Source organism: Cupressus sempervirens, chromosome 10, assembly GCF_028749045.1.
Source record: "Cupressus sempervirens isolate cs-2001-9-10 chromosome 10, ASM2874904v1, whole genome shotgun sequence".
NCBI lineage: Eukaryota > Viridiplantae > Streptophyta > Pinopsida > Cupressales > Cupressaceae > Cupressus > Cupressus sempervirens.
In genome coordinates this window covers 569,306,726-569,328,392 of record NC_143127.1, presented here as the reverse complement: position 1 = coordinate 569,328,392, position 21,667 = coordinate 569,306,726, and the positions used below count along the sequence as shown (strand labels likewise).

The window sequence follows — 21,667 nt, the reverse complement described above, 5'->3', positions numbered from 1 at the left end:
GCTTGAGCTAGATATTAAAATGGTGGTTGTAGCAAGCAGGTCACCCAAGAGGGATCTTAACAGAAAACATTACAATATCAGTTGATGAGGCCAATTAACAACGATAGCCTCTAATCTACATGCTAAGGCAAACCAACTTGTAAGCAATGAAATTGCTCTCCAAATCTACAGTACCAGCGAGCAAGAATAAAAGTACTATTTGAATGTCCTCCAAAGTAAACTCTATACGGTGGGTGAGCATACGAGTTAGACATAAACTGTCTGGGTGCTAGCAGACTATGCTTGTTACATTTGAACCGCTTTGTGACGTGAAAGTCTGATAAACAATTATATTCTGTCACCATCTAGAAAATACATTTTGTATCACTACAAGCTGTTAAATTCAAGCTCATTGCTTAATAAAGCACAAAAAGAAATATGCCTATTTTTCCTTTATTTTCATCTGCTTTATAATTGTATGGTACCACAAATTTTGGGTGATACAGTATGAATCTATATACAACAAGAAGTACTGTTGATTTATTACAATGAACTTTCAATCAGTGCAATCAGACTAAAAAACACATATCTAAGTCAGTAACTTGTTTTCTTTTCTGGTATAAAAAAAAATTTAAGAGATTCGTGTAACCCTAATCTGTTATGCAGAAGGGAGAGTTGGTTTTATGCTCCGATAACCTAAAAAAAATCTTTATATATTATTCGCAATAGATCTCTCAAGAATTGATTCATTATGGAAATAATATCCCAAAATTGTTTGTGTAACTGACCCACATGTGAAGACATCTCCATCTCCTGCAACTGAGATGGAGAAAGAGATTGTGACCACATGTACATACTGGCATTGGACTATATTAGAACAAAAAAGATTGTTGTGTTAGGCCACAAGAAATAATCATCAGAAAAAATAACTGATACATGTTTTTTTTAATTTTCTGGAAACTCATTAGAAGTGTTAATACAATGTACGAGGATAGGATGGATTAGGTTTCGAAGAAGAGAATCGACTCATTCAATTATTAAAAAGACCCAGCTGCCTTCATCTAGGACGTCATATCCCAATGAGTATGGTATGTCTGTCCAATTTTTGGAAATGCCAACCTCACACACCAATGCTGCATGACCACTGAAAGGATTGACAGCTGTCCTACCATACTGTTCACTCTTTTAGCCAATAAAATTCCCTGTAACGTCCCCTCCATTTGATGTTTCCCATCTCGAAAGAAAAGATGATTGCATTTGGCTTCTTCCAGCTGAGCCTGGAGAACCAATCCAGAAACTATTTGGAGAAAAAGATCTTTCTTTCCTCGCAGAAGTTACATGAGTCCGTGGGACAGGCGAATGGACACTTATAGGCAAAATCCATTCGCCTTTCTCTCTTTCCTCTATAAGAAGGGGATGCTCATACTGTCTCCAATCCACATGTTTGGATGTAGTTATAAACTCAAAACGAAGAGCCCATTGCAAGGAAACATGAGGTGTAGAGAAAGACATTGGTCCATCTATGGGAATAGAAAACATAAAATTTGTCTGCATGATGTCTGCAACAACTTCATGGTAGTCACTTTGAATCTGAATGACAAAGTGATGCATTAGCAAATGTAGATCTGCTGGGTGCCACATCCCAAAAAATAATATTCAACAAGAAGACAAAACTTCCATTTAACAGTTCATTAAAATACATCATGCAATTAGTGGATATATTTTATTGGTAAAGGTTAACAATAATATAAAAAAGTTAAATTCTCACAGCACAAGAAATTGTATTACCAATTGTTATATGAGACAAAGCTTTGATTAAAGATGCCATTCGGTCTTTAGATAATTCAGGTTGCATGTGCATTTATATTGCCAAGTCTATGTTAATCTCAATGCACTTACCTTTGTAATAATGGGAGAGTGTTTCCGAGAAGGATGAACGAAAGCTGGACTAACAGTTTCCATGTTCTCTAGTGTTACTGACACCTGAAAATTTGTGCATCAGTGAAGCCATATAAAATTTGCGAAATGAAACATTTTAATGATACAGAGCATATATAGCACCCCACCTCAAGGCATCTTCTTGGACCTTCTTCATGGAAAAATGTTAGTACTCCTCCAATCTGTGGCAATAAGATTTAAAGCCTAATCATAATGCTTAACAAAGAGAGGAAAGCACAAATGGGCCGCTAATGCAAATTGGTTTTCAATACAAGTTTCGAATACCGTATCACCGAAGTAGTGAGTTGCATCAGAATTCTTTGGAGAGAATCGAACTAAAACTTGATCTTCTATTCTGATATTGTATGATCGCCCTCGTAGAAAGGATTCTGTCTCCCATAAGAAGAATTAAAAAACCATTTTATAAGCCACAGATTTAAGATAGAATCATTTCAACTTGCAAAATAAAGTGAGCGCCACAAGAACAAATAGCACCTCATACCAGAGGGAAAAGCTCCAATTATTGGTTCAGTGTTGTTAGAAGTTGCATTCTGATGACTTGCCTTTCTTCTTAAGGAAGGTCTGTCAGCAATATTTCCACGTTGCAATAATGCACCTGCTTGTAATAACAAATATTATTTACATACACAATCAATGGCTACAAAGAAAATTAACCAAAACTGAGAGGAAAGCATACACAGAAAAACAACAAAAGGAATATACAATACAATGATTTTATGCTTTAACAGTCACAAATAGAAACCTATATATATGCAAATTAAATAGTTTGGTCCATACACAGTAAGTTTAATAAAGAAAATGTTCCCTCGGACCAGAATTATTAGACCTAGACTTTGACTCAAAAAATTATGACGTGAGTAAAATATTGGAGACTTCACAATAAACTGGATTAAGATAAAGGCAAAATCCTCCATAAATATGCTCAAACATTTCATACTGCTGAAATTATTAAGTCAAATAAATTGACACAGCAAGTGTTCTAAGGCCATCAAAAATTTAAAATTATCATAAAAATATGCAAGTTTGGACAAATGAAAAATAGCCACCTTCAATAACAAAACCTACTGCAAAGAAAACCTCTTTTGTGTTCTATCAATAAAAGAACTGAGGTGAGGCAAGCCCCAGCAATTTCTATTTAATACTAAAGTTACTGGTTTGGGTTCAGAGATAGGTTGGGATACAAGAACCAGGTACATGAGTTCGTGAATTTATGGTTCTTATGGGTTTGTGTGATATATATATATATGCAAAGAAAGGAAAGAAATTTACATAATCTATGATGCTTGATCATTGATCAATGGCAAATGTCAAAAAAGATAAACATTGAACATTTAAATACTTGAAATGTCAAATCTACTTTGTGGAAGGTATTTAGCACTCCAAAATCAAATAGAATCACCTCACTTCAAATTGGCAAGATGGAGAGAGAAAATGTGAAAAAAAAGTCCTTTTGGAAGCTTCATAATGGGTTGTTTTAGAGTTAGAACAAAAAATAATAATAATAAAAAGTTTTTTCATGATTTTGGGCCAGCTTTCAGTTGTACATCATGGATCCGCACAGGTCCCTGCTCGGTCTGTCTGGGTTCGTGCTAGATCTGGGCAGGGTCCATGCCCAGCCCTGTGTGTCCTCACAGGTTTGTGGGCCCACAAACCTTGGAGAACCCACAGGGCTGGGCACGGAACCTGCCCGGACGCAGCACGAACCAGTTCACCAACCCAAACCTGGTTCGCGAGTCTACGGTGCAAGCCTGGTTACTCGGTTTAATACATTTATAACAAATGAAAAATTAAAAAGAATGGTGCCCTGTGTCCTAGCCTGGCTCTCACCCTGAACCCTATGATGAGAGCGTAGGGATCATCTGATTTGGACAAGGAAAAAGAAAAAGAAATTGTTTCCCTAGAAGCGGAAGTGTTGAGGAGCTGATGATGGATAATGTCAGAGAAGTTGAATGGGGAAGGAATTACCTAGCGGGGATGAGATTGCCCAAAAGAACAAAGCAAAAATGTTTGTGAAGGAAGCTATTGCTGCCAAATTTAAATTTATGAATGGGCAAAGGCTTGTGCCCAAGCCCTCCCTCTAGATTTCCATTTTGTGCCATTCAGCTTCTGAGCTTGGTGATTTGTCTTGTAGTTAGTGGGTGAATCCTCTAGTACGGAAAAGGAAATTTCCGTTCACAATAAAATGAAATGGTTCTTCTTGGAAATAAAAAATATTAAATCTGAAAATTTCTATGTTTCATCAACAGCTTAAATGAGATAATCCTCAGCTGATGTTTGATCCCTATCCTAAATTAGCCAGAGTTGAATGTGCTTGAGAAGATTTGCAGACTTAAGGATACCGATAAAAAATAGAAGGAATGCATTAGTGGTCTCAAAGTTCAGTTCTTCTCAACTAGCAGAAACTCAAGAAAGTTGTGGATGGTAGCAAGACCATAACGAAAAAAAAACTCTGACAACAGCATCAACATGCTCCAGGAAAGACTTAAGCCCTACAGGAATTTGATTCAAGAGTGTTCCATGTCAAAAATCCACAGTAGGAAGGTGAGAAAAGTTATGCACGGTAATCAGGTCATAGAGTTTGTGGACAAGTATCTTGATTTTCTCGAAGATGAATTGTAGGCAGCTGTGGTAATTATCTCCAAGTTATTTTGTGTCCCAGTTTCTGTTTGTAATATAGATGTTTTGTCTTTCACTGTGTTGGGGCTTTGTTTCAGCCTGGCTATCCCTTTTGGCTAACCTTGTTTGTGTTTTCTGTTCTTGTTTAGTTGTCTGCTTATCATTTTGGTTTTCTACTACTTTTCCAACTTTCTAATATCTTGTATCCATGATCAAAGTTTAAGACTTAAATCTGACTCTAGTGATGAAATGGCGGGTGGCTGTGGAATATGTCTAACACATCCAGCAAAAACTAATTATGTGAGATTGATACAAGTATGAAAGGGATTCTTCATTTTCATATCTCTCCTAGAATATACAATGGAATTAAATAATTTAGATTTCATGGTTCATGAAAAAAATTGCAATGTCTCAATTTCATTTATTTAGTTTTACATGACTTATTGTGTGTAATTTGAATTGGCAATTCTTCAAAGTCATATTTTCCATTCTATATGTTTTGATATTTTCCTTTCTTAGATCTTTATACAAGCTTCTTTGAAAACCCCAAAATTTCTCCGATTTTCTGATATCTGGTCAATATAATGCCAAGATAAGGCCTGAAATTTGACCATAGGATTAAATGGTTGGAAGAAAAGAATTAATAGATCCAGAAAAATAATGTTCTTATAATGGTGATATTAATATGAAACAGATTTCTTACCTACATCTCCACATTAAGAAGTGGTCATAGCATGTCCACAATCAAATAATATGACAGTTCAAGCTGTCCTAATCAGGCTGATACAACTGCAAGGTTCTCATATTGTTTGGAAGGATGTTCCTCTGTCAGATTTTCTCAATTATTTTCCATTCCTCCAGAGGATAAGGAATTGGACATGTTTTAGGAAAATCTTCTATCCTGAATAATGTTTCACAATTTCGATAAACAGATTTCTTCTGCTTTAAATGCCCTTGTATGATGAGCATTTCAAAGCTATGTTCCATGGTATCTCCAGAACGGGGAAGGTGGAACAGCTTGGGACATGATTCAGGGATGGCGACAGATTTCTTACCTACATCTCCACATTAAGAAATGGTCATAGCATGTCCACAATCAAATAATATGATGCCCTTGTATGATGAGCATTTCAAAGCTATGTTCCATGGTATCTCCAGAACGAGGAAGGTGGAACAGCTTCGGACATGATTCAGGGATGGCGACAGATTTCTTACCTACATCTCCACATTAAGAAATGGTCATAGCATGTCCACAATCAAATAATATGACAGTTCAAGCTGTCCTACTCAGGCTGATACAACTGGAAGTTTGTCATTTTGTTTGGAAGGATGTTCCTCTGTCAGAAGTTCTCAATTAGTTTCCATTCCTCCAGAGGATAAGGAATCGGACATGATTTAGGAAAATCTTCTATCCTGAATAATGTTTCACAATTTCGATAAACAGATTTCTTCTGCTTTAAATGCCCTTGTATGATGAGCATTTCAAAGCTATGTTCCATGGTTTCTCCAGAACAGGGAAGGCGGGACAGCTTGGGACATGATTCAGGGATGGCAGTCTAAGGACCTTTTTTAGGGGGGACGACAGGGGGATAGCAATATATATAGTTTTTGGTGTGCATGCATGAATGTGTGTGCGTGTCTGTGCATGTTTGTAGTATTGATGTTAAGTCCTTCATTACGAGCTGATGTGCTTCAGTCTTGTTGATCATTTGATTGTCATGAAAAAGGCTCACTTTTTATTTCTAGTATTAAGTGTGATTATTAGTGCAAGTATGTTTGATCAGTAGCAGAAAACCTTTTAAAGATATTTTGTGAAATGACAGAACAAATAAAGCATAATCATATAAGATACAGTTGGTTCTGTCCTTGGTATCAGGACAATAGAATCATTGCACCAACATAATACACTATACTTTACAAGAACGCATATTAAACTTACTTCCACCAGTATCATAGACTGCTTCTGAAGATAATGCTGTTAATTGAGGAGGTTTTTTAAAAGAAGCAAATCCATATTGTTCATTACGAGTAGAACTTCTTGGTGTAGCTACAGGTGATTGCAAAACTGAGGAACGCTCAGAAACGAGATCGAGGTTTCCTTTTATGTGAATATTTCCACCATAGTCATCTTCAATTCCACAAAGTATTTCATCTGCCCTTGACTGGTAAAATAAAAATGCAACAAGCCAATGAGGAAATATTTCAGATGCAGCATACATTATAGTACACAGAACATATATTTGATGCAACTAAATGCTTGCATGTACAACCTTGAGGAACACTACTATTCAAATGGCTCTGGCTCTACACATGCTTACCCATTCAGAATCATCATCCTTTTCCTTCCAGAAAATTTCCACATGTGGTAGTGGTTTAGAGACAACACCTACAAGTAAAACCAAGTTGAAATATATAAGAACGCACTACACTGCTAATAGAAAAGCTAACTTGGCTATTTAAGCACATGAATATATCTACTTTTTTCCTGCAAAACAATAAAATTGTACATGATGTTAATTTTATGGTACACTCATAATGATAATATGCAATGTGCATATAATGTCTACATTTACTTCAATTAGAATCAGTATCAAAAGCTGATAAAATCACAGTTGACGTTGGAAACTATAACTATGATAATGCAATAATCTGTCTTATTTCACAATCTTATGTTACACTTTCTAAAATTTCTGTACATTAAATAGAAATCAAGCACACTTCGTGTCAAAGCATCTTTACATGGTTCTGGCAGTTTCTGTTTTCTTTTCAAATCACCCCATTGCAACTGATGCCAAGTCATCTAGCAATACATAGTGTAGAATCTAGATAACTCACAGTAAATACAAAACTTTCTGAACAATCAAATTAAAAGTAAAACAGCTTATTTCACAGGCATGAATCAACCAAAGTAATAGAAAAAGGTGAAGAATTTTACAAATTTTCACAAAAATCTCCATATTATTTAGGCATGGCTTGAGAAGTAATATGCTTCAAAAGGGACTTTTACTACTAAAACAATTGTGACATTTCATTTTTACAGGAAATATCAGTGTTACACCGGCGCAGGGGTGTGGGGGGGTGTTGGGGTGAGTTTCGTGTGTGGAAAAAAAAGGGCCTCAATTTGGGGACGGTGGGGGTGTGGCAGCCGGAGTGGAAGGTTGCATAGTATACATATATGACTTGAAATGCTAATTATGAAATGATACTTCAAATAATACATACCAAATACAGTTGAACAATAAATATAGAAAATTGAAATGCGATTCACGAACCATAAGGTCAAACTTGAAACTTGAAACTTCATAACCAATGACCATTGAACTTAGTAACATACTCATAGTAAGTTGTAACATTAATAACATTAAAGTTTTAAACATAATAATAATGATAAATAAAAACTATAAATATACATAGTACCATGCAAGTCAACCATTGACTATCAAGTATCGTATGACAAAGATGAAAGATTCAAAACTCATTGTTCAAATTATAAAAATGATATATCATAAAGATCAAGATGCTCATGTTTACAATAACCAGAGTAGCATAAAACGGTGAAATGAAATAATGTGTCATGGCCATATCAAAGTGTGGGAGCTCTCTAATCATCCCCTAAACCAAAGTCCTCATCACTAGAACTACTAGACTCCTCATGGGTAAGATAATATTAAAAAACTTAAAAAATTGACTTTTCAACAAGGGTGCTGGGCGCACCCTGCACATCCCTTGGAAGCACCCATTGCACACCCCCACACCTGAGATGCACTTGCACACCTACCCAGTGTGCCGAACAGTGCAGTGGTGGTCTACGACGTACAGGTGCACGACAAACCCGCACCCAGGACGTGTGCGCACCTGGTGCGCCAGGCTTTTACCCCGGGTGCACACACCCCCGAGTAACACTAGGAAATATTGTTCATTTCAAAACATTTCTTCTCTAGCATATATAACAATTCATTTAAGTTTCAGCAATTTCAGAATCAATGAACTTGTAGAATCGCCTTCAATTTGATATGGATTCTAAACAATTCATCATGAAAAATGTGTAATTAGTAAATTACACAAATTTAATTTGGTTGTCATAAAGTATCAGATATCTTCATTGGTGAGAAATAACAAACTGCAGAGCTTTAAGAATGTATGACCCATTGGTTGAATGTAAAACCTATCAATCCCAACAACAAAAGAGCTTCTTTCACTACGACTTATAGGATTTGAAAGGGCTAGTGAAAAAGAATATGCTGTGAAAAAGATGCGGAATGTTAGAGGCAGCTCCCTCTCAAGCCTGTTTAAGATGAGGCACTTGGCTATAGATTAAAGAACTTTAATATAAGGCTAGCATCATAATCGCATTTTGACAACTAAAATACAGGAGATGATAATGCTCTATCATCTGCAATCATCAAGAATTCTTAATTGAAAGGTCCGTACTATGGCAGGCAAAGAAACTTGACTGTGAAAATGAAAACGGAAATGGATGTGCAAACCTGAATAGTGTATTCATTCCAGAAGAGAAACAATGAGTAATTGTTAAATTCATTTCTTGGATGGGTATTCAGATTCTACAGGAATATAACATATTCTTACAAGACACCCTAAGATTATAATAATATTACATCCCATCCAAATATGCAGTGTTTTAGTAAGACCAAGCATTGCTATGTATTTTTCAAAATTTCACTCTTCCAAATACTTTTGTTAGGATATCAGCTAGTTAGTCTGCAGTTGGACAGTATATCATTTTCACACTGCCAGCTTGCACATGATTCCTAACCAAATGCAATTTGATATTGATGTGCTTGGTTCAGTTATGAAATACTGCAATTTTGTCATTTTGATCGTACAGGCGTCATCAACAATGAGTCATGTTGAGGAAACCTATTTTTCTTGCAAATTCTCAAGAATCTTGTTGAGCCACAATATTTACACTGACATATAATATGATTCTGCTGGAGAAAGAGTCGGTATACACTGTTACATCCACTTCCAAGTAAAGAACACTGATCATAATTTCATTAAAAGACCTAAAGTAGATTACCCATCTTCAAGATCATTGCATAGTCTATTTGAATACCCAAACAACTTGAAATCTGCTGCTTTGGAGTATTCTCTCCAAAATTTTGAGTTCCTTTCAAATAAAAAAGAACCCTCCCGTTGCAAGAGTACCTATTCCTTCGATATGTCATGAATAGTTTGATATTTTACTGTCTTTAATATTTTTTTCAAGATTGTATAAGGTCCTAGAGACCATTTGAAATCTATCCAAATAGAGTGGAATTGATGCAGTTCGAGACTCTAAGTCATATTGCAAGTTTTAAAGGTTTAGCGAGTTCAAAAGTCGTCAAAATTGTCATGACAACTTTAGTAACTTCGTGACAACTTTTTAAAAGTTGTTTATGGGTAGTTGTAGGTTGGTTGGTTGGTTGAATATGACTCCAAATTGTATAAATGTCATTCTCAACCTTGAATTAGTAAGGTTAGAGAAGTTTGGAGAAGGATTGGTATGGATGGAAACTTATTTTTGAAGTTATTCTCTAGTTTTCTGAACTATTTTTGCTGCAAATCATCTGATGTTTTGATTGGTACGGCCTCATAAAGAATGGTACAGATATAAAATTAATAGTTTTGGAAAATTTAATTAGTTACCTTTCATTTGGTTTTGGTTTGGTTCAATTTTATTAAGATTTGCAGAAGTTATGATTGTTTTATAAAGGCCAGTCTGATTCTGCCCTAGGATTAGCAGTTTTGGGGAAAATGACATAACTTCTGTTTTATTAACCACTAGATTTGGCTATAAATTGGAGGAAATGACTGTATTTAGTTGTTCTTCAATCTTACCAAACCAATTGGCTTCATTATTTCATGTGTAACATTTATTGATGTCTGTTTTGAAGTTAAAGAATTTGTCCTAATTTGTTAATTTGGTTAAAAGGTTGTAAAATGTGTTCATTTCCTTGAATGACTGCGATAAGCTGTAAATGTGAATCTCTACCTCTGCATCATAGTGGTATCAAAAGCCAAAAGTTCTGGGCTGTGAAGTCCCCTTCCAGTTGACATCTCTCGGTAATTGAGATTAGCCTATTATGTAACTCTTGTAGGCTAATATGGTGGTTAGAGGGTTTTATTGGGGATTGACACTTTACGATGGTGCATAATTTCATATTATAATATTATAATAAAGTGAAAATATTATAATTTCATATTATAATATTGTAATAATAAGAATCTTTTATCCCACATTGGGGGGAAAAGTGAGTGAACTCCCACAAGGAAAGAATAAAGGAGGCATGAGATGTTCTTTTCTTATCATCCGATTAGTATCATTTGCATTTGATGAGTTTTGTGGAGCCAAGGGTTTCAGCATTTGCCACTGGAGAATGGAGTTCTTTTGTGTGCCTCCATTTGAGCTGGTGAAATATCTAGTGAATTTGGCATTGGAAGGACATCATATAGGTGTTCTATTCAAGCATATTGGTGAAAGATACTTCAAGGGGTTACAGCTATTGGAGAAGACAAATCAGTCTTTCCATTGTGCCAAATTTGTGGCTAGGGTCAAATTGTGGAGTGCGATTTAAGGAATAAGTCGGATATGGCTACAATGATTTGCTGCGGTGCCGCCGCTGCTACAGTGACTCGCTACAGTAAAATCCAGATTTCTTGAGCTGTTTCCTGGTTCTTATCCATTTACATTTTGCATTGCGGTTAGATCTGAATATTTTAGGGCATTTTGTAGAGATTTATAAATCAGTTGTGGAAGTTTTGTAATCTGATTTATATCAGAAACTTATATCAAAATGTTGTCAGAAGGGATTAGAATATCATTGAACATCATAGAAGGCGTTGCCCTAATGTCTTATTGTTACAGATGCATATTTTCTTATTTGTAATCAGTGTTATACAAAAAAAATTGCATCTCCATTTTAGATGTTTTGGAGTTCTTTGCAAGCATATTTATTAAAGTTTGGCATTTAGAAAGCAATCAGAAGTTAGATCTGCAATATATCTCTTGTGTGCAAAGTGTTTGACAAAATTCTCAGGTTAAGAAATCAGAATTGCAAGGGATATTACATGGGCAAAGGATATTTTGTGGTTGTGTGTTTGTCTTTTGTGGGTTAAAGAGAGAACCTGGATGCCAAGAGACTAGGGCAAGAGAGAAATGAAGAGAAAGGCCTAAACTGGGGTATCAAAGACAAAAGGGGACTAGGGTGAAACTTTGAGAGAGAATTGCTTGAAAAGATGTATTTGTGTTTCATGCAAGGTAAGGATTCACATGAAAAACGATGAGAAAAACAGAAAAGAGGAAGAAAAGATGAGGAAAGAAGTGAAAAGGAAGAAAAGGGAATACAAATGGGGATTGCCAGAAAGATGAAAACTTGGATAGAACAACAATTTAAAGCATTGAAAGAAATTTTTTTGCAGTAATGACACTTATCAATCAAGCCAAAGATGAAATGGCCCATAAAGAAGATCATCCAAAAGAGGAAAAGGCAAACGAGGATAGAAGCAGTAAAGGAGGAAGAGTTGATTGAATCTAATGAGCAAGTTGAACAAATTGAAGGCTCCATGAAAAATGACATTTTTGACAAAGTGGATAGTGATAGTGTTGAAGAAGATAAAGAAATCAAGGTTGCTGATAAACAAATAGTAGAGAGTGATCAGATGCATGATGAGAGTGATGATAAGTGGCAAGAGTTACCAAGAAGAACTGAAGAGAAAGATGCAGCTTTTATGATTGATTATGCTACTAATCAAATTGATTTTTTCCATAGATTTGTCATTATGTTAATTTCAAAAGAAATCAGATTGGGAAGGGCAGAAACTTTATCGTAATAGGGTCATATTCTTAAGCAAGAGGATTGAGAGATCAAAAGTGAAGATGAAGAGAAATTTTTTGCAACCCCTTTGATCAAGGGACTTAGAACTCTTTTAAGGGGGCTTGCATTGTGCATAAGCACCTATTCAATGAATATGTCATGAAAAATTTGATATTTTATTTTGTCCTCAATGTTTTTTCAAGATTGTATAAGGTCCTACAGATCATTTGTAATCCATTCAAATCATCTTGTAAGGCTACTAAAGCAATTAAACTCATAGTGACCTAATGTTAGAATGGTTAGAGTTGTTGCACCAAAAGATTGATCTGCAAATGCCCAATACAACCAATAGTCTTCTAGGACCACAAGAGGTGGTTAAGCCATATCGCGAACCCCACAAAGGATGCTGGCCCACTGCCAACAATCCCCCTCCTAGCATCATTTGTCACAGACAATGTGATTCAAACCTGTGACCAGGCTTTGATACCACTTGTTAGAATAGTTAGAGATGTTGCTGCACCAAAATATCGACCTGTCAATGTTTGATACAACCAATAGTCTTATAAAATCACAAGAGGTGATTAAATTCTAGAGAGGTGTTCTATTGCCTCCCACCAACGTCACTATTCCGAGGGTGGGCCCTAGGCCGAACAACCTCGACATTTCCCACCGCAATTATCCGCGTGATGAACAAAGGCATAGAAACCAGTTCCAAGGGCAAAAGCACTATCAGCAGTAAGCCATGTCACAAACCCCATGTGTGACCCTATAAGGTCTTAATAAAGTCAACTATGGTCAAGCCACTCAAATGTATCCAAATAGAGTACAATTAATATGATTTGAGACCTTAAGTCATTATTGGCATCTTTTAAAGGTTTAAGGAAGGTTTTGAGTCATTTGAATAAGAATTATAAAAGATGTTCAAAAGTCGTCAAAATTGTCATGACAACTTTTGCAACTTGCTGACGACTTTTTAAAAGGTTGTTAAAAGTTGTTATGGGTAGTTGTAAGTTGGTTGGGTGGTTGAATATGACTTCAAATTGTATAAATGTTGTTCTTAAACTCAAATATGTAAGGTTAGAGAAGTTTGGAGAAGGATTGGGAGGGAAGAAAACTTGTTTTTGAAGGATTAACCTCTAGTTTTGTGAACCATTTTTCCTGCAACAGATCTGATGTTTTGATAGGTATGGCCTCATAAAGAATGATACAGATAAAATTTATAGTTTTGGAAATTTAACGAGTTACCTTTCATTTGGATTTGGTTTGGTTCAATTTTATTAAGATTTGCAGAAATTATGGTCATTTTTATAAAGGCCCATCTGATTCTGCCCTAGGGTTAGCAATTTTGGGGAAATGGCAGACATTATGTTTTAACAATTGGATTTGGCTATAAATTGGAGGAATGTCTGTATTTAGTTGTTCTTCAATCTTACCAAACCGATTGGTTTCATTATTTCATGAGTAGAAGTTATTGATGTCTGTTTGGAAGTAACAAATTTTGTCCTTATTTGTTGATTCGGTTAAATGGTTGCACAATGTGTTCATTTCCTTGAATGATTGCAATAAGCTGTGAATGTGAATCCCTATCTCTATATCGGAATGGTTTCAGAGGCCAAAAGTTCTGGGCAAAGGATTTTTTGTGGTTATGTTTGTCTTCTGCAGGTTGAAGAAAGAACCTGGATGCCAAAAGACTAGCCCAAGAGAGAAATGAAGTGAAAGGCCTAAGGTGAGGTATCAAAGACAAAAGCAACCAAGATGAAAGCAAGGATGCATGGGTATGGGGGTACTTGGGTGGTACGAGTAGGAGTACAAGTACAACTATTTTTCAAAACAAGGGATGGAGGTAAGTGGGTATGCCTAAACTGTTTTTTTGAATATAATTTGGTATTTTATAGAAAATCTGAAAACATGAGTCATGAATTGTGACATTGAGCTCTCAAAACAAGAAATCTGAAAATATCAGTCATGAATCATAATATATATGCTGAATGTTTAAACTTTGGATGCATAATAAAGAATGCAAACTTTAAATCTGAACAAGATCATAAATGACATATTGCAAATGATAAACTTCTATTTCTAACTTGAACAGTGAAAAAAAATTCAGAAAAAGTTTAGTAGTTTACTGTTAATCAATATTGTATCGAAGTTTCAAACCAATTACATATTTGAAATAAGCCTGATAAACAGAAAGCTGATATGCAAATGAAAAACTGAAACAAAAATTAGACATTTTAGTCTATGTGGCAGTTTTTTTACATTTTGCAAGGGGGAATAAAATTTGTGAGCTCATGTGGCATTTCCGGCTGCAGGGTATGTACCTAGGCAAGTACCCAGTGCGGGCTATGCATATCATTTTCCAGTATGTGTACCAGGGGTCTGGGTGCACGCACCCCTGCAACCTTGGGTGAAAGAGACTTGCTGAAAAGATGTATTTGTGTTCATGCAAGGTAAGTGATGGAGCTCGAAAATTAGATTCCATTTATAGGCTAGCCATCATTGAACTGACCATGACAGGGTATAAGCAGTTCATACAGGGTATAAGCAGTTCATACTTCAAGAGCACTGCACCACAATGTTGTTGGCCATGTGTGAAATACAATATATCAGGAACAATGGGAATCATGCACTCCTATCTACAATGCACTTGCTACACAGATATAGCCAAGTAACTACTGAGGCAAATACTTATACAGCAATCCCCGCTAAAGAAGCCCAGGCAGATCCAGAGTGTGGTGACTGTGAGGAGATTTTTGTTCATTTGTTAAAGGCTGAATGTATGATGACACGCAGAAATAACTGAACAGAACTGTTAATCATAGCATGATGATCATATCTGATAAAGGAGTAACAAGCATACTGAAGTCCCAGGATTCTATGTGATTATATAACATTTTAACCAGTATTTGCGAATGATGAAAAATATCTGCAAATTAGGAGGCTGTAAAGAAACAGAGATGAGTGGATTTATACATAATGTAAATACAACTAAAAAGGAAGGAACCGAAGTCAAACATCGCAGCAAAGAAGATAGGACTGGACAGTCATTAAGGCATCTGAAGATGATACAAACTTACAAACATATAATGTAACACAAGACTATCCATGTGGTATAGGAGAGGAATTCAATGCTTGCTCCAGAGTTGTAACATCAATTCTTCAAGGTTTACAAGTGACAGAAGAAGTTCCAAAATACTGTCAAAACCCTTTGGAGAATTTGAAAGTGAGATGGATCCCATGGCTGTTTTGTATCCTACAAATAATTCAGTGGCTGCTATAGTGTTTCCCATATCAGATACACTGAAACAGATTAAATCACTTGCTAAGGATTCTGAAAAGAGGCCTGTTCTTATAGTGAACCCACTGTGGAGGTCAATTGGTCAGGTTGTTTCTGACTTTGGATTTGGTCCTTGGAAGAGACAGGCTGAGGAATTCCTTGCCTCTTTCGAACCAGTATATGCACTTCTAGAACAGCGAGTTGGCGAAGCATCAAATATACTTTCTGGATCAGGAGGGGTTGTGCGAATTTTGAGATTTTATCCATCAGATTGGCAGGATTTATTTAATGACATGGGATGGCATAAGTGCGTTAATTGGAACAACGGTAAAGCAACCTACTTACAAAGAGCTGGAACAATTTGTTATAGAGGCAAGACAGAAGGAGCCAATTGTTCTACATGTTGCCTGAACCAATGATGTACAAAGAAAGGACATGGTTTCAGGTTTAGATCACTTGAGGAAAAATAATCTTCAGCTTGGAGGAAAGGAATACAAGAATAAAGATAAGTTACAGCTACATAGGGAGGGATTGGAACTCATTGTCCTAAATTGCAGTTCTTCTACTTATGGACGAAAACCAATTGCTGAACAAAGAACAGATGTAGGAGTTAAACTTTTTGCTCAAGAATTTCATGGTCCATTTGAACAGGCTGCAAGCACATATTATATGGAGCTTAAACCATATAGTTTGCAAATACCAGAATGGTGAAAGTGGCTATATTTTGATCTCAGAGGGAAGTGGTGCAATACCACAGCATTTCACGACAGGGTTGCAAAAAAGAGAGCGCCTGCCTCAATACTATCTTATCCATGAGTTATTTGCAGAAACTAACTAAGAAACTGTATCAAATGGAATATTATATGGAGATATCTGGAGATGTGGCTGAGTGCATAGGAGAATATAGTAACCTTCCTGCGGCAGCGATATTCATATGAATGATGTTCTTCATCCCACGTCCAGGAGTCACCAAGCGTATGATCAGAAAGCTATATAAAATGAAACTTTATGTCTTCAGAAATATATGAAGACTAACGATAATGCAGATTAGATGATTCCTGGAGCATAAATTTGTGTGTCCAGATTGAAGAGTTTAAAAATATATGCTTGTGCACCGAAAGTCTTTGCTGTATCTTTCTATGGTGAGGAACGATATACATTGATGGCCTGAGAAAGAATGCGAGTTTTCCAGGACTCAATCTTTGAATCGGGTTTGCCTCTCTCTGTGTCAATGGCGTCCACAGGGCCTTCAGGTAAATGTTTCCTATCAGATTATTCACCCGTATGTTTCCTTATAGTGCCCTTTGTGTGTTTTGATAGATTGCAATTGGATGAAGGAAGTCATTTGACGGGTGAAGAATTGCGCAGGAGAAGATGAAATAAACGACGCCCAAGAAATATAAAAGAAAATAGTCTAAAGTGCCAATTATGTTTGGGTTCAAATAAAATTATATATTAGTTAGTTTACCCAAATAAAATTAATTTGGTTAGTTTTTTGTTATGAAGGGATACGATGTTTAGTATGGTAACCGGCACCCTTCTAAAACTTATAAATATGAGATGTAAAAGCCAAACCAAGGAGAGACTTAAGACAATTCAATATTCATATTTTCAATTTTTTACCTATGCTATATTTTATGTTATATTATATTTTTCATTTGAAAAGAAAATGACCTTTTGAACTAAGCCTGTGGATGGTGAATTATGGAATAAATTCTTGTGCGATTCTGGAGTTGAATTATATTGGATAGATCATTTGTAAGGAGTGTCTCCAGTACGATTTTATTTCCGGATCAGTAAGAAGTATTTATTTAATTTATTTGCATTAGAGTTTTAATTTTTTATTAAGTTGTGTCCTTTATAAATGTTTTTTATTTATTTTCTATAAATATTTTAATATTCGGATAGGTGGATTGGATCATTATTGCATTTTAAATTTGATAAACATAGATATTGTGAAATATTTTATTGTTTTTGTATTTATGTCTAATTTGTCTCCGCTGGAGTTAAAGTGCATTTTAGACTAATTTAAGTTGCGTTTATATAATTGATCCATCGCATCTGAATTATTAAAATTGTTTATAGTTAAATTATATTAAACTTTATAAAGTTGTACGTCTCAACTTATAATGTTGACTTTGATTGCCTGTTTAATTAGGCACTGGTCTTTTACTCCTGATTCATAATCCATATGTTGGCAACTATTTCATTTCTTGCCTTTGAGGAATTAATATATTCATATGTTGCATTAATCTATATTTATTCTTTATTCAAAACATTATTTCAATCATTTACCTTTGTTCTCAATTCATAAATTGCAAGTTTAAATTTTTCCTATATTTCTTGCCATTTTGAAAGCTTTTATTGTATGCGCATTCTAATTAATCTGCTTTAAGCATCTTGGATATAAAGCTGTTGTCCAGGATTAGGTACACCTGCCTCGGTTTTGCAAGGCCGGAAGTGCAAGGAACTTGGACTGTGTTGTTCAGTTCCGTCAAGTTGGCCTTAACCAATTGGACATCCCAGCATCGAGCAGGCAAGGCTCGTAGGATTCCAACCTGCGGTTTTGGGCACCAACAGCAAGGATTTACAAGGTTAACGGGAAGAAGAGAGAAAGACAAAAGAGGAAGAAAAGAAGAGGAAAGAAGAGGAAATGAGGAAACCTGGAAAAAGGAAGAAAAATGGAGAGTACAAATAGATGAAAACTTGGGATTTTTTAGTAGAACAATGGGAACGTTGTTGTTCATTACAGCTGGCATGGTCCCATGAGAAATGTGGTACATTCATACATTTGCTAACCATGAGTTTCTATATTTTCTCGAGTAGAGTCCTATTGTTGGCAGCTCCTTTCATGACCCGGGCAAAGTCTAATAGGTGGGAGTTTTCTCCTATCCCAATGTGAAACTCTATTTGTGGTGTGAGGTATTTCTTTTGGGTGCTGGCCTCCTGTCATGGCATAACCCCTACAGCAACATCTTCTTGTTGTCGTTGGTCTTAAATTTGGTATAAAAGAGCATTTTTTAATTCTGAGCAAATATTTGTGCAGAATCTAGCTTGGAATGGAAGTCTTTTCAGATGCCAACTGTCCCATATCAGATGAAGGCCCTTTATCTGATGATTTCTACATATTCAGTAATAGTTACTGCCATATAAAAGGATTGCATATAGAATTGATCCCCATTGCCTTGAAATGTTGATCAAAATCTCCTTCTGGTGCTTTATCGATTTGTATCTTTGTAATCACTATTATTCTGGCATTGGCAGCAACAAAGATTAGGATTTTCCTGTTCAATCTATTCTCAATTGCTTTTTCTGAGAATATAAATGGTAAGTATGTTTTGATTATTGAAGTTCAGTACATGTGTGATGAATCTCTTTTCTTGGTAAATAAGTGTCACTATCCAATATTAACACTACAATCAAGCAAACAATTCAGAACAGTAAAACAGAGACTTCCATTCATAGTAAAAGGAAATAGTTTACTGGAAAACTGAAAGGCATTGTGATCAATCATAAATTTGGTTCAGTTTTAGCTTGGGACTTTTCAAATTCCCTTTCACTTATGTGTATGAACATGCATCACCACACATTCCTAAGCTAGCAGGAAACATGCTCTGATTCCACCGTAATGTCCTTTTCCAAAGTTTTAAAAAATAACAGAGTTGTAAAACAAACTACAATATTCACCAAATAACATAAACACAATCTTCACCAGATTATATTCAAACGACAACAATTACTTAAAAAACACAAATAACCTTCACAATTGATTCAAATAATTACAATTTGATCTCTACAGCATTGATTGTGATTTGATCTCTACAACAATGATTGTGATTTGATCTCTATAGCAAGGGAGTGTTACAACAGTTAATATACAGCAACATAAAACACTAACCAGACATGCACAAACAAACTCACTGAACTTTGTTGCAAATCCTCCAAGCTCAAATGCACTCCCTGAGTGAGAATGCTCTCACGAACCAAGGGGATTTTGTTATCTACTTAAACAATTAGTGGGTTTTCATCCACTGATCGTAGTCTTCTATGGCTTTCACCCACAAAAATTACTTGAAAACAAGGTGTCTAGCAAATAGAATGACATAACATGAATCACCCCATTTGAAATACTTTCCTACTTTTAGATAAGATAAAATAAGATAAGATAATATTATTAATGTCCAACAAAAGACCACAAAAGGTCTATGGGACTGAGAGTTTACAACTAGGAAGCTGGCAATAGCAGGAGCACCAAACGGTGACAGAGAAAAGCGAACCAACAAGAAAACAAGAAACAAGAAGAGAGAGGCCAAGGCAAAGACTAGGAGTCCTTCCTTGGCAAAAAGAAATCAGTCATAGAAGGATAAGACTGTGAGTAGATAGGAGCCTTGGATTGTCATTGTGAACTTGTGGAAGAGTGTTGCTGACATAAATAACCGCTGCGGGGCCTGACAGATCTGGAATGGCCAGTAGAATTGGTAAAACTAGACGGCCTTTTCACACCCCGTAAAGGAGATAAGGGTGTGAAAAAGGCAGTAATAAGCTGATCAGAGGTATGTTGGTGAGGACGTAGTGACTGTAAAGTACTAGCACGGAGTAGAGTGGCCTCCTAAAGATAAAGAGCAAGACATTGCTGGTCACAATAACAAAAGAAGCTTGAAAGAGAAAATCAGCCCCGGAATAGACAATAAAATCTCCCTCTAATCTCATAAAAATAGAGCAACGAAAGAAAAAGTGAGTCTTCGTCTCGATTTCATCAAGAGTACACAACTTACAGATACGTTCACCTCTGTCAATATGATGATCGGTCTGAGTGTGAAGGTGAGAACCAAGTCTGAACGACCCCAGAGAGATACGCAGGGCATGACACCACCGTCAAGAAAGATAACTAGGACGAACAATAATCCCATCACTGATCTCTAGAAAATGCTTTGCATAGAAGGCCATCCTTGGACGTAAACCACCATGAGGGTTAGTCTAGGTAGTGGTAAGTCTGTAAATATTAAGTCTGACATGCTCATTTAACTCTCGTCGAGAGGGGAGGAGATGAATAGGGGCATTCAATGAGAACTGATAAGGAGGAAGACGATCAATATCAATCCCGATCAAGCTCAGTAGAGAAGATCGTCTTCCTCCTCGTAGTATCAGAACTCGTAGTAGCAACAGAAGAGCAATATGCCAAGTAGGAGTATCTATCACGTTCACCAACAAAATTTTCAAAACCACGTAGGCGATGAAGGAACCAAATTAGATCAAATATGGCCGCAAGACTGAAGGGATGAGCACCAAACTCAGCAAAAATAATACTATGAGGAATGAACCTGTGACATCTAATGATGCGTCGTAGAAGCAAAGTCTGAACCCACTCGATCGAGGCTCGATTGGACCCAAGAAGAGAAGGCCCCCAAAACCACAGAGCCATAAAGAACAGTCGGCTGAACAAGGGAGTCAAAGAGGGATAACTTGGATGAGGTGTCCTGAAAATGGTGTCTGAAACATTATTTCTCAAGCATAGCAAGAGAACCCATACCCTTGCTAATTCTGGACTGTATCGCCGGTCTCATACTGAAGTGAGGCCTAGAAAACTTCACTCCTAGATACATATAAGAAGTGATCTCAATCTCCTATCCCTGAAAAAAGAAGTGAAGATGAGAAGTCTTTAAGCAATTAAAGACCATAACTCAAGTCTTACCCAGGTTAACTGCAAGTTGTCTTTGAACACAAAAAGAAGCCAAACTATCCAAAAGCCTCAGTAAACTCTCTAGAGAAGAAGCAAGAAGAACTGCATCATCTGCAAAAAGAAGAATGGAGACCAAGACCTGGTGTAAGTAGAAACCATCACCAGGGAGCGAAGATTTCAAAAGGAAATCCTCAAGCTCATCAATATACAAACTGAACAAAGTGGAGGAGAGAGGACATCCTTGTTTAACCCCAACGATGCTATGGATCGGGACTAAGAAACCATTAGGAGTCCTGAATCTACCAACCACAGTTTCGTATAATCTCATAATAGTAGTTAGTA

At 36.2% G+C, this 21,667-nt stretch overlaps 1 protein-coding gene across 5 annotated transcripts in view; it reads right to left on the bottom strand.

The window, feature by feature from the left end:
* Window positions 1-671: 671 nt before the first annotated feature.
* The window catches only part of LOC149535155 (immunoglobulin), a 141,916-nt gene continuing 120,920 nt past the window's right edge, over window positions 672-21,667 (bottom strand). For all 5 annotated transcript variants that reach the window (XM_089806836.1, XM_089806840.1, XM_089806839.1 and 2 more), the window contains 7 exons: window positions 6,873-6,940; window positions 6,494-6,716; window positions 2,420-2,533; window positions 2,203-2,306; window positions 2,046-2,099; window positions 1,879-1,962; window positions 672-1,569 (listed from right to left, as the gene is read on the bottom strand). In XM_089806836.1, the coding sequence (XP_089662962.1) occupies window positions 1,165-1,569; window positions 1,879-1,962; window positions 2,046-2,099; window positions 2,203-2,306; window positions 2,420-2,533; window positions 6,494-6,716; window positions 6,873-6,940 (1,052 nt within the window). In that variant the 3' untranslated portion in view covers window positions 672-1,164. The remainder of the gene's footprint in view (window positions 1,570-1,878; window positions 1,963-2,045; window positions 2,100-2,202; window positions 2,307-2,419; window positions 2,534-6,493; window positions 6,717-6,872; window positions 6,941-21,667) is intronic.